Below are 14,459 nucleotides of genomic sequence, written 5' to 3'. Positions count from 1 at the left end.
TTAAACAATTGTCACTATTATGGAAAAGATAAATTGCCTTGGCCACAACTGGTTTTTAGATCATCTGCCAAATGCGCACAAAATAATTGGCAAGATGATCTCTTCGGAAACTTTTACTTTATTCTTAAAGAGAACCTGTCACCAGGTAAATTCTGTTCATTCTGTCAGCAGGATCTTACAGAGCAGGAGGAGCTGAGTAGATTAATACATAGTTTTATGGGGAAAGATTCAGTATAGGTTGTATTTTGCTTATTTTTATTCCTGCTTATTCTACACTTTGAAGTCCAGGAGTTGGTCCTCTCAGTGATTGACAGCTATCTGTATATGCACAGTCATAGAGGAACGTCTTTCAGTCACTGATAGGACCACCTCATTGACTTTATAGGGAACCTGTGATCAACGTTGTGCTGCCCATACTAACAGCAGCATAAAGTAGAGACATGCGAGTTGATTTCAGCGGTCTGTCATTTATAAGTTAAAAGTAAGTGGTTGTCAAGAACCAACATCACAATCATTGCAGACTGGGCCTGGAAAAGAGTCACGGCCACCTGAGAAGAGTCATGGTTATTCATGAATTCTTGGTCTTCCTGCCCACCTGCTGATGACTGACAGTCTTCTACCTAGTTTTCTCCCTTTCTCTCTAGGAGAGAACTGCCAGTCATCAGCAGATGGTGAGAGAGCAGGAGATGGTGAATAACCATGACTCTTCTCAAGTAGATTTGACTCTTCTTCAGGCCTGGGCTTCAATGATTATGATGCTGGTTCTTGGCAACCACTTACTTTTAGCTGATGAGTGACACACTGCTGAGATCAGAATTTCTGTCACTAATTTATGCTGCCCTCAGTGAGGTCAGAATCAAGTTGATGACAGGTTCCCTTTAAGGTCCTGGATGATCAGGAATATACAGTAAGTGTTTTAATTACAAGTTTTACTAAATATTTTCAGACACAACTATATCTCAATCTGTGCAGCTCCTTCTGCTCTACAATCAGCTTCCTGCAGCTCAGACACCATGTTTAACGTGACAGATTTCCATTTAAAGATGTCTAATATATATATCCAAATACCCTATTACAGATCTCTAAGTTACCAAAACGGGGTTGAGTTCTCCTATTTAGAACCTTCCCTCCTTCTATTCACCATGGGTGGTTGTATCTCTGGAGAACCTATCATGCTCACGCATTACATGGGCAAGTCATTGATCAAAATGAGAATGGTGTAATACTTAATTTGTCCTGTGGTGGAGCTGCAGGCAACTTCAGTACTTGCTGTAAGAATTACCCACAAATCCAAGAGCAAGGGGTGTCACGGACTATGTGGAATTTATATGGACAATTACAGGGTCACTTTAATAGTGTTCCTCGTCTTCCAACTTGAGAAAGTAAATCTCCTCTGTGGTTCTGAAACATAAAAATTCAAGAATGTGTGCCTAAAGTCACAACTGGGGGAAACTAAACTGATACTCATTTGATATTGAAATTTTACCCTTTAATTACCAGGCCTGAAAAAGCCTTAAATAGGTCCTCTGAGACTGAAAAACGTTTTTCATAAGGGCCTGAAGATGATTTATTTTTACTTTTATTTTAGGCTATTGCAGATTTTCAATTATCTTGGACAACTCTTTTAATGTTATAGAATAAATGACTTGCTAAATGTCTCATTGTGAACAGGTGCACGGTGGATACAATCGATCTCACACACAATGCAGAATGTAACAGGAGGCAAATTAACCTGCAATCAGTAACAAGTTCTCATGGATAAGCTCCCAACAAGATGTTACGAGCCTCAGAGTTACTCAGAAAATTACCAAGGTAAGTCACATCCCTTCTTAGCGGGACTATTCTACCTCCATAATTATACTTACTGAACATTAAATGTTCATTGATGACTTTTCTTAAGGATAGGTCATGAATCAGATCGGTGAAGGTCTGACTCTTGTTGCCTCCACAATTAGATGTTTAAAGGGGCTACAGCTCTAGTCTGACAACTGTGTTCTCTTCATTGTTTACCTGATATTGATGAGGAAAAGTCATTAATTTCATGGAACCGGAATAAACCTCTAACTATTATATATTGTTATATTTTGTAGAAAGCAGTAAAGATGAAATGGAAAATTTTGGGTTGGCTTATTGTTTTTGGTAAGAGTAAAATATGTTATAGATTTCATGCTGCATAATCTATCTATCTATCTATCTATCTATTATCTACCTATCCATTTATCTATTATCTATCTATCTATCTTATATCTATCTATCTATCTATATCCTATCTTTCTATCTATCTATCTATCTATCTATCTATCTATCTATCCATTTATCTATTATCTATATATATCTATCTATCTCATATCTATCTGTCTATCTATCTAATATCTATCTATCCATCCATTTATCTATTATCTATCTATCTTATATCTATCTATCTAATATCTATCTATTATCTATCATATATCTATCTACACTGCTCAAAAAAATAAAGGGGACACAAAAATAACACATCCTAGATCTGAATTAATTAAATATTCTTCTGAAATACTTTGTTCTTTACATAGTTGAATGTGCTGACAACAAAATCACACAAAAATAAAAAATTAGAAATTTAATTTTTAAACCCATGGAGGTCTGGATTTGAAGTCACACTCAAAATTAAAGTGGAAAAACACACTACAGGCTGATCCAACTTTGATGTAATGTCCTTAAAACAAGTCAAAATGAGGCTCAGTAGTGTGTGTGGCCTCCACGTGCCTGTATGACCTCCCTACAACGCCTGTGCATGCTCCTGATGAGGTGGCAGACGGTCTCCTGAGGGATCTCCTCCTCAGGTCTGGGGAACGGGCGGGCCAGTCCATAGCATAAATGCCTTCGTCTTGCAGGAACTTCTGACACACTCCAGCCACATGAGGTCTAGCATTGTCTTGCATTAGGAGGAACCCAGGGCCAACCGCACCCGCATATGGTCTCACAAGGGGTTTGAGGATCTCATCTCGGTACCTAATGGCAGTCAGGCTACCTCTGGCGAGCACATGGAGGGCTATGCAGCCCTCCAAAGAAATGCCACCCCACACCATTACTGACCCAATGCCAAACTGGTCATGCTGGAGGATGTTGCAGGCAGCAGAACGTTCTCCACGGCTTCTCCAGACTCTGTCACGTCTGTCATGTGCTCAGTGTGAACCTGCTTTCATCTGTGAAGAGCACAGGGCGCCAGTGGCGAATTTGCCAATCTTGGTGTTCTCTGGCAAATGCCAAATGTCCTGCATGGTGTTGGGCTGTAAGCACAACCCCCATCTGTGGACGTCGGGCCCTCATATCACCCTCATGGAGTCTGTTTCTGACCGTTTGAGCAGACACATGCACATTTGTGGCCTGCTGGAGGTCATTTTGCAGGGCTCTGGCAGTGCTCCTCCTGTTCCTCCTTGCACAAAGGCGGAGGTAGCGGTCCTGCTGCTGGGTTGTTGCCCTCCTACGGCCTCCTCCACGTCTCCTGATGTACTGGCCTGTCTCCTGGTAGCGCCTCCATGCTCTGGACACTACGCTGACAGACACAGCAAACCTTCTTGCCACAGCTCGCATTGATGTGCCATCCTGGATAAGCTGCACTACCTGAGCCACTTGTGTGGGTTCTAGACGCCGTCTCATGCTACCATTAGAGTGAAAGCACCGCCACCATTCAAAAGTGACCAAAACATCAGCTAGGAAGCATAGGAACTGAGAAGTGGTCTGTGGTCACCACCTGCAGAACCACTCCTTTATTGGGGGTGTCTTGCTAATTGCCTATAATTTCCACCTTTTGTCTTTCCCACAGCATGTGAAATTGATTGTCACTCAGTGTTGCTTCCTAAGTGGACAGTTTGATTTCACAGAAGTGTGATTGACTTGGATTTACATTGTGTTGTTTAGGTGTTCTCTTTATTTTTTTGAGCAGTGTATATCCTATCTATTTATCTATCTATCTAAGAAAAAAACTCGCTCTGCAAACCAAATAAAGTACAATAATGCCATAGTAATAAAAAATATTATGGGGCTAATGCTACACCTATTTAGTAAATTTGAGATTCTTGGCAAATACATTTTGTACAAAATTATTAGGACCCGTCTGCCACACGTCAAGGCGATCTCTGTAAGACGGGACTAAATGCTACCTGTTATGTGCCATAATGACCACCATAAAATTCAAGGAGTGCAGGTTCCACATGCTTGCTGGGTCCACTCTGCTTTTTATAATTTTTGGTGCCAAAATGGCCTCCATTAAATTCAGGGGATGCAGGTACCAACATGCATGCTGAGCCCACTCTATACCTCTCCTGGTGTCAAAAGGCTTCCAGTGAGTGCAGGGAGAGCAGGCTACAGCTTTATACTTACACTAATTAAAGTCAGCCTATGGGGCAGACAGACTAGTCAGGGGTGCAAGACTAAATGGAGTCAGCCACAGCTCCAGTATAAACTGCAAAGAAAAAGAGGGTCAGTCAGCACATCCCAATGCACAGGTGCGCGCTGCCATGGCTAGAAACACAAAGAAAACAAACACAATGAAACAACCAAATAAACCAAATAAAGTACAATAATGCCATAGTAATAGAAAACATTCTGGTACTAATGCTACGCTTATTTAGTAAATTTGAGATTCTTGGCAAATACATTGTGTACAAAATTATTTGGGCCCGCCTGCCACACGTCAAGGCGATCTCTGTAAGACAGGAACCTAACACTAAATCCTACCTGTTATCTGCCATAGCGGCCACCGGCCACAATAAAATTCAGGGAGTGCAGGTTCCACATGCATGCTATCTCCTATCTATCTATCCATCCATCTATCTATCACTTGTCTATGTATCAATCTACTTTTCTTCCTGGGAATGTAACAATGTATATACAATGTTTTTATTTTTTTGCAGGTCTCCCCAGTGTCCATCCCAAATCTCTTTCATGTAAGACCCAACACAATATGGGAAATGTATCCTAGCTCCATGCCAATTTTCTGCTGTATAAAAGTTGCATGTATTTCAACGAAATGTGTGATTCATTGGGGATTTTCTGCCATTCATTGAAACAAATCATAATTTACGTCATAAATATGGATTAAATTTGTTAAGACGCTTTGGCTTCATAATAAATTCAGCACATCTTCCCCAAATGGGCTTTTGACTAAGACTAATGCATGAAATTCCAATTTCTGTAAATATGACTAAAGTGTTTATTAATGGACTTCTCGCCCACGATAATGAGTCTGACTCAAAGTTTGACACATTAAATATATGTGAAAATAACACATTGTAAAAAGTTTTGGAGATCCATATTCTTCTGACACTTCCAATTTCTAGATGGAACAAAGTCATCTGATTTCTCAGGTGTAGGTCTTATTGTCAAAAAGTAAAGAGTAAAGAGGCATCTGCTGCCGAGGAACAGTGATTCTCTATCTCTTGTCTCCATACAGATGAGGTGATTGCTCCAGGTAAATCAGCTCTCACCTCCTCTGACGAGCCGAGAGTTATTTGGAACAAGTTGTTCCTTCTCGATAATTGCCTGTAACATTGCTCCTTGCAAATGTATCTCTCACCTCCTTTGACAAGCAGCAACATGTTGGAACGAGCAGTTACTTCATGATAACTGCCTGTAACAGTGTTCCAGGTAAATGCAACACTCACCTCCTCTGATGAGCAGGGAAGTATTGGGAACAAGCAGTTCCTTCTCGATAACTGGTTGTAACATTGCTCCTGGTAAATGCAGCTCTCACCTCCTCTGACAAGCAGGGAATTGTTGGAAATGAGCAGTTGCGTCTCGATAACTGCTCGTAACATTAATCCATGTAAAATTACATTAGTTAGTTAGTTAATCTCACAGAATGAACATAACCCTGTTCGAGGGAATATAGTAGAATATGGTCAATTGCAAGAGACTTCACAGAGATACCATTAATTCTAAGACATAACTTTTAATTAATCATTAATAAAAAGCCAATAGACCCTTATGATACAAAAATTTATTATAAATACCAAAAGAAATCCCATTTTTAGATTTAATTTGGTATTTTATAATAAATTTTTGTATCATAAGGGTCTAATAGCTTTTTATTAATGATTTATTAAAATTTATGTCTTAGAATTAATAGTATCTCTGTGAAGTCATTAGTTAGTTAGGGCTCTTTCACATCTGCGTTATTGTCTTCCGGCATAGAGTTCCGTCGTCGGGGCTCTATGCCGGAAGAATACTGATCAGGATTATCCTAATGCATTCTGAATGGACAGTCCGTCCTTCAGGATGCATCAGGATGTCTTCCGTTCCGGAACGGAACGTTTTTTGGCCGCAGCAAATAGCGCAGCATGCTGCGCTTTTTGCTCCGGCCAAAAATCCGGAACACTTGCCGCAAGGCCGGATCCGGAATGAATGCCCATTGAAAGGCATTGATCCGGATCCGGCCTTAAGCTAAACGTCGTTTCGGCGCATTGCCGGATGCGACGTTTAGCTTTTTCTCAATGGTTACCATGGCTGCCGGGACGCTAAAGTCCTGGCAGCCATGGTAAAGTGTAGTGGGGAGCGGGGGAGCAGCATACTTACCATCCGTGCGGCTCCCGGGGCGCTCCAGAGTGACGTCAGGGCGCCCCAAGCGTATGGATCACGTGATCGCATGGCACGTCATCCATGCGCATGGGGCGCTCTGACGTCATTCTGGAGCCCCCCGGGAGCCGCGCGGACTGTAAGTATACCGCTCCCCCGCTCCCCGCTCCTACTATGGCAACCAGGACTTTAATAGCGTCCTGGGTGCCATAGTAACACTGAAAGCATTTTGAAGATGGATCCGTCTTCAAATGCTTTCAGTACACTTGCGTTTTTCCGGATCCGGCGTGTAATTCCGGCAAGTGGAGTACACAACGGATCCGGACAACGCAAGTGTGAAAGAGGCCTTAGTTAGTTAGTTAGCTTATATATAATACAGATAGTTAGTGGGAGATAGTCAGTGTAGGTTAGATAGTGATAGGTTCTGCTGTCCATACATACATGCAGCAGACATAGTGCTGTGATGTCACAACAATACATAGTGCACCAATCAGTAATATCTACTCAGACCTGATAAAATGTGAAGTTGCACGTATTGCAAAAAAAAAAAGTGCATCATTAATTGCCGATTTGCGAATATATTCTCTATCTGCATATAAAGCTATTGTAATGTTCTGCCGTGCCAACAATTTTCTCCAGTCTCAGGAAACTTCTAGCTGCTTGAAAAATGTAGCAAAAGTGACCCACGCCTGTATTGTGCGCGCATTACGCAAATATTACATTGCCGATTTCCGCAATAAAGAAAATAATCGCAAATTCTCGAACTCCCAAATTTATTATAAATATTCGCCCAAATATTTGCGAAATATCGCAAATTCGAATATTGCCCCTGCCGCTCATCACTATCAATCAAAACACATCCCATCCTATTTAATTATATAAGTACAGTGTCTAACCCCTTGAACTATGAATAATCTAAAAATCTGAGTGGTGAGAATATGTTCTCAATGCCCAATGCCTAAAATAAGCTATGAAGGAATATATCTAAGTACCTTTCAAGGCCTAGGGGGGCTGTTTAAAATATTTAATACACATATTTAATAAAAACAAATATAGCACAATCAGATATACCTGTATATGATAAATTAGGGCCCTTTCACACCTGCGTTATAGTCTTCCGGCATAGAGTTCCGTCGTCGGGGCTCTATGCCGGAAGAATACTGATCAGGATTATCCTAATGCATTCTGAATGGACAGTCCGTCCTTCAGGATGCATCAGGATGTCTTCCGTTCCGGAACGGAACGTTTTTTGGCCGCAGCAAATAGCGCAGCATGCTGCGCTTTTTGCTCCGGCCAAAAATCCGGAACACTTGCCGCAAGGCCGGATCCGGAATGAATGCCCATTGAAAGGCATTGATCCGGATCCGGCCTTAAGCTAAACGTCGTTTCGGCGCATTGCCGGATGCGACGTTTAGCTTTTTCTCAATGGTTACCATGGCTGCCGGGACGCTAAAGTCCTGGCAGCCATGGTAAACTGTAGTGGGGAGCGGGGAGCAGCATACTTACCATCCGTGCGGCTCCCGGGGCGCTCCAGAGTGACGTCAGGGCGCCCCAGGCGCATGGATGACGTGATCGCATGGATCACATGATCCATGCGCATGGGGCGCTCTGACGTCATTCTGGAGCGCCCCGGGAGCCGCACGGACTGTAAGTATACCGCTCCCCCGCTCCCCACTACTACTATGGCAACCAGGACTTTAGTAGCGTCCTGGGTGCCATAGTAACACTGAAAGCATTTTGAAGACGGATCCGTCTTCAAATGCTTTCAGTACACTTGCGTTTTTCCGGATCCGGCGTGTAATTCCGGCAAGTGGAGTACACGCCGGATCCGGACAACGCAAGTGTGAAAGAGGCCTAAGCAGACAATGTAGTTGCCCTTTGAGTTAGTTTATACTTGAGCCAATACAATTAATCACTTGGGAGGCAAATATTTGTGTACCAGACACAGATGTAACAATAATAACTCCTCATTATGATTACATAGTTGTTTCAAACCAATATATGTATGTGGCAGTATGTATATATGTCCATGTTTTGCTTGTTAATGGTATGTTTATATTGGCGTATATGCTTTCATTTTAGTTAAAAAAATAAAATAAAAGATCCTTGCAAGCAGAATCCTTCAATGGAGATTCCTTAATCATTAGATGTCAATTACCCAAAGTGGGCAGTATATATATATATATATGCCAATCTTGTCTCCCAGCAGTATATATATACGGCTATTAACAATTGTTCTGAAACAGTCACTAGCAATGTGTTGCACAATGATTCCAATCGCTGGACACATTTTTATCGCACCCTTGCTTGTGCAGTCACTTGTTACTGAGCAGTCTCTCAGCTTCTTCTTAGCTCTCGGTGTCCCGCACATACCACCTCACCACTTGATACTGTATGGGATTTGTAAGGATTTACAGCGCTCTGTCTTCAGTGCTCAATTTTAGTTTTCTTTTGCTTGGTATTATGAGTCACTTGTTGCTTTTGCCATCTTGTGCATCAAATACGACTGGATATGGCGCTAGATGCGTTTCGTGGACCTGTTCCCCCCCTCAGTAGCAATCTCAATGTTTATAAATTTACTGTTTATCATCAATCAACACAGATCCCGTCCTGAGATGTCCTCCTGAGGCCGAAGTAACTGCATGTGCAGGCTGCTGGTCAAAATGTCCTATTGCAGGAAAGAAATGTAATGCTGGATCTGGCTGTAAGAAAGGGTGCATGTGTAAAGAACCTGGGTATGTACTCCATAATAGCGTCTGCATGCCACGATCCGAGTGCCCGTACATCCCACAGGAGGGTAAGAAATTTCATTATCCCTTTACTTCCCGAAGAAACTTTATGAGGCTTTGGATCTATAATGAGTCTCATTTTTCATTTTTGCATTTTTTTGATTTAGGTAGAAAGTGTCCAGTCAACATGCAGTGGAAACCCTGCTCGTATTGTAACGATTACTGCCCGGTTCATGGACAAAAATGTATCAAGATGTGTAGGACGGGATGCGTGTGTAGGGAAAACTATCTGATGCATTTTGGGACATGTTTCTATAAACTAAGTTGTCCACAGACCTTCCTTTTCAGTAAGTTATTTTTATTATCATTAGGCTGAGTTCACATTAACGTTCAGCCTTTCCGTTCTCCTGCTCCGTTATAGGAGCGGAATAACAGAAAGGACAGATTCAGCACATAACTGAGCCAAACGGAGCATATGGACCCCATAGACTATAATGGGGTCTGTTTGGTTTCCTCTCAGAGGAAGATTTTTAAAGCAGAGACAAAAGTCCTGCATGCAGGACCCCATTATAGTCTATGGGGTCCGTAGGGTCCATTCGGCTCAGTTATGTGTCAAATCTGTCCTTTCCATTCTTATGCTCCTATAACCGAGCAAGAGAACACCTAAAGCTGAATGCTGATATGAACTCAGCCTTATTAGAGGAATATTATCAGTATTTGTTATCATTTTTAATATTTTTATCATAGATTTTTTTTATTGTTCTATTGTTTTAACTACTACTGTACTTTTTTATTACTATGCTACAATTCAAAAATTGCCATCTTGAAAAAAACAACTGTAGATGTTATCGATATCCAGTGCTTGATGCTTTCTAAAACCTCACATTTCTTTTAGTCTAATTTAGCTCTGCAATGAATACTTTATAACAATATTTTCTCCACTATTATTATTATTATTATAGTTCCATCTTGTCCTAAAGGCACCAAGTGGCATGAATGTGCCCCATGCAAATCATATTGCTTCCCTGAAAAGAAATGCTCAAAGGAATGTGTTCAAGGCTGCATATGCAAGAACCCAGATTTGGTACTCCATGATGGACGTTGCATCAAAAAAAAAGATTGTCCTTTACTTAATTCTTAAGTAAGTCCCAAAGGGCAGTGGAAATCTAATTTTTATTAGTATATGGTTATACCTAATTTGGTTGAATGGTACTGGACTTCTTCACAGAATTATTCCAACCAGAAATCTAGGCAGACCCAGCATTTTTACTTCTAAGAGATTAGCTGGTATCTTGGGAGGTCTGTGGCCTCTGGAGAAATGTAGTATTACAGCCAATGGGTGTCAAGCATACCAAAGCAATAGCTATAGTTTGCAACACTTATCTAGTCAGGCTAGATAGACCTTTGAGATGCAATCTTAAAGGCTATGTACACCTTTGGGGGCATGTCTGCATTATAATTGCATTGAAATCATTTTGAGATAAAAAAATATTTTTTTTTTTCATTTGGTCTTTATAATTTTTTTTTACCATGTGTAGCCTTAAGTTTCTCTAATAGCAGGATCTGAATGTTCACTTTGTTCCGTCAGGCAGCTCAACTGATGGCTCCTTATCTCCGACCTTATAAACACTCATTATAGCTCAATTCTTATATTACAGATAAAAATGTGGCTTATATAAGTGTTTATGACCTTTTAGTAATTTAGAGATAAGATTTATTAGATGATCGCCATAAAGTGAAAGTAAAAAAGTATGATTCACACAGCAATAAAAACAGTTAAACCTTTGTGACAGAATGACTGAATGATTTTAATAAAGACTATTTGAAAAAAATATTTTTAACCCAAAACAAGTAAAATGCAATAATAAAACATTGCCCCCAAAAGTGTATATAGCCTTTAATTCCTTTATTCATTTTCTCCCCCCTGAAATTCAGTTTACAACTCTCTCCTGGTTTCATGATTTTCTTATTTGGGGTGTTTCTTCCATTAATACATGCTCGATAAGTATGTCCTGGACTCTGCTGCCTTCCCCCTGTAAACTTTCTTGTGTTTGCTTTCCTCTATACAGTCATGTGAAAAAATTAGGACACCCTTTGAAAGCATGTGGTTTTTTGTAACATTTTTAATAAAAGGTTATTTCATCTCCGTTTCAACAATACAGAGAGATTAAAGTAATCCAACTAAACAAAGAAAACTGAAGAAAAGTCTTTTCAAGATCTTCTGTAAATGTCATTCTACAAAAATGCCTATTCTAACTGAGGAAAAAGATAGGACACCCTCACATGTATTCCCTCTTAAATTGGCTCAGATCTCACACAGGTATATCACACCAGGTGCACATAATTAGTAGATCGTTACTCTGCATGTTGAATGAGGCTTGCCCTATTTAAACCTCAGACATTTAGTTTGGTGTGCTCCTGACTGTTGAAGTGAGAGTGAGCACCATGGTGAGAGCAAAAGAGCTGTCAGAGGACTTCAGAAAAAAGATTGTAGCAGCCTATGAGTCTGGGAAGGGATTTAAAAAGATCTCAAAAGATTTTGAAATCAGCCATTCCACTGTCCGGAAGATAGTCTACAAGTGGAGGGCTTTCAAAACAACTGCCAACATGCCCAGGACTGGTCGCCCCAGCAAGTTCACCCCCAAGAGCAGACCGCAAGATGCTAAAAGAGGTCTCCAAAAACCCTAAAGTGTCATCTCGAGAACTACAGCAGGCTCTGGCTACTGTTGATGTAGAAGTACATGCCTCTACAATCAGAAAGAGACTGTACAAGTTTAACTTGCATGGGAGGTGTGCAAGGAGGAAACCTTTGCTTTCCAAGAGAAACATCGAGGCCAGACTGACATTTGCCAGAGATAAAGTTGACAAAGACCAGGACTTCTGGAATAATGTTCTTTGGACAGATGAGTCCAAAATTGAATTATTTGGACACAACAGCAGAGGACATGTTTGGCGTAAACCAAACACAGCATTCCAAGAAAAGAACCTCATACCAACTGTGAAGCATGGAGATGGAAGTGTCATGGTTTGGGGCTGCTTTGCTGCAGCAGGACCTGGTCAGCTCACCATCATAGAATCCACGATGAATTCTACTGTGTATCAGAAGGTGCTTGAAGAACATGTGAGACCATCAGTTAGAAAATTAAAGCTGAAGCGGAACTGGACCATGCAACATGACAATGACCCAAAACATACTAGTAAATCAACCAAAGATTGGCTGAAAAAGAAGAAATGGAGAGTCCTGGAATGGCCAAGTCAAAGTCCAGATTTGAATCCCATTGAGATGCTGTGGGGTGACTTGAAAAGGGCTGTACGTGCAAGAAACCCCTCAAACATCTCACAGCTGAAAAAGTTCTGCATTGAGGAGTGGGGTAAAATTTCCTCAGACCGATGTCGAAGACTGGTAGATGGCTACAAGAACCGTCTCACTGCAGTTATTTCAGCCAAAGGAGGTAACACTCGCTATTAGGGGCAAGGGTGTCCTATCTTTTTCCTCAGTTAGAATAGGCATTTTTGTAGAATGACATTTACAGAAGATCTTGAAAAGACTTTTCTTCAGTTTTCTTTGTTTAGTCGGATTACTTTAATCTCTCTGTATTGTTGAAACGGAGATGAAATAACCTTTTATTAAAAATGTTACAAAAAACCACATGCTTTCAAAGGGTGTCCTAATTTTTTCACATGACTGTATATATATAGCTATTTCCCCCCTCTTCACTCCTCCCCATCCCTGCTGCTATTAACACTGATAAATGCGGGAGAACAAATTGTGCATTTAGGAATCAGAAGGACCCCCTATTTGATATCTATAAGCTTTATTGGAGTAAAGGGAAATTAGACGGCCTGAGAGGACAATCCCTTCGATGTCTAATTACAACTGATGATTGGTTGTAGTGAGGTCCTTGTCTGAACATGGAGCAAATTAAGAAAACAATACAACAGATATTCACATTTGCTTTAAATAGTTTTTTTGGGGACTGTAACATTGATGATCTATCCTATAGATATGTCACTAATATCACAATGGAAGGGTTAAATGCCTGGCAGACATGGTAATCAGCTGTTTTAGTATGCTGCTGTGTCCTGGAGCAGCACATACTGTACACTGGGTAGTGGCAATGCGCTGTTGATCCCACTTAAATAATCCAATTTAAAGGGGTTCTCCAGTCTCATTAACATATTTTTTTATTCTGCCCTGAGTTCCCCAAACACTGCATATTTTTGCCCATACTGTATATACAGTACATGTTTTTTATGTCAGCACTTTCCTTCCCCTGTTCTCAGAATCACTCTGTCCTAGAAAACAATCCCAGCATGCTTTATTTTCTAATGTTTACCAGGGCTTGCTCCATTTGCCACACTGTTGTCTCTGCAGTAGTGCCCTACACCTCTCTTCTCCATGTTAGTTAGGCGGAGCAATTCCTGTAAAACTTCATGATACTGGAGAACCCTTTTAAATGGGCACATCACTCGCTGATCAGTAAGACTGCTTTGAATTGGACCACCACTGATCTGATATTGATGACTTATCTTAAGGGGGTTGTACCAATTTAGTTTTTCTATGGCCAGATGAGTCTAAGCCCTGACTGTAGGTGGCCGGACTTACATAAACTGCCGAGCAGGCCTGCACGCTTGCTGTTGCATCTCAGCGCTTTACTTCCCCTGTTCAAAGTACTGCTGCATCCTGGCAGAATGTTTACATGCAGAACTTCCTGTTTTCATCAATTTCCTGCAGTGAATGGGAGCTACACAACCAGCATAGCACAGCAAGGTTTACAGAAGAAGTGTGGCTGGTTCTGCTACTTTGTTTATGTAGCTCCTTTTCACTTGAGTGGGAGTTGTGGAAACAGCAGAACGTCAGCCTGCTCTGCAGTTTCCGTAAGCCTGCCCACCTAGTGTCGGCGTTCCCATATTGCCATGGAAACAACCTATTTTAGGATAGGTTACTAGTATTACAGTCCTTTAACTGCACACCTATACCAGATATCTAATCAGGATATTAATATTCAGGAAATTTGCACAGTTTTGGACAATGAGATCATTCTTGATGGCAGCTTTGGTGTTTATTTTCTTTTTCAATTTTTTTCAGTCCTAGACCTAAAATATCCTTCAATGAAGATATCTCCAAGTACCACAGCAGACAATATCCTTCACTCACCACACTACTGTAAATGA

General features: G+C 40.9%; 1 protein-coding gene across 1 annotated transcript; it reads left to right on the top strand.

The window, feature by feature from the left end:
• The first annotated feature begins 1,677 nt into the window (after window positions 1–1,677).
• LOC122927023 (serine protease inhibitor swm-1-like) lies at window positions 1,678–14,440 on the top strand. Its single transcript, XM_044278568.1, has 7 exons — window positions 1,678–1,812; window positions 2,091–2,139; window positions 4,896–4,928; window positions 9,158–9,352; window positions 9,452–9,631; window positions 10,247–10,425; window positions 14,374–14,440. Exons 2-6 carry the CDS (start codon window positions 2,103–2,105, stop codon window positions 10,423–10,425), a joined length of 624 nt encoding a protein of 207 aa, XP_044134503.1. The 5' UTR covers window positions 1,678–1,812; window positions 2,091–2,102; the 3' UTR covers window positions 14,374–14,440.
• Window positions 14,441–14,459: the final 19 nt, after the last annotated feature.

Source organism: Bufo gargarizans, chromosome 2, assembly GCF_014858855.1.
Source record: "Bufo gargarizans isolate SCDJY-AF-19 chromosome 2, ASM1485885v1, whole genome shotgun sequence".
Classification (NCBI taxonomy): domain Eukaryota; kingdom Metazoa; phylum Chordata; class Amphibia; order Anura; family Bufonidae; genus Bufo; species Bufo gargarizans.
Note: the sequence above shows the minus strand (reverse complement) of the source record. Positions and strands in the feature narration are given on the sequence as shown.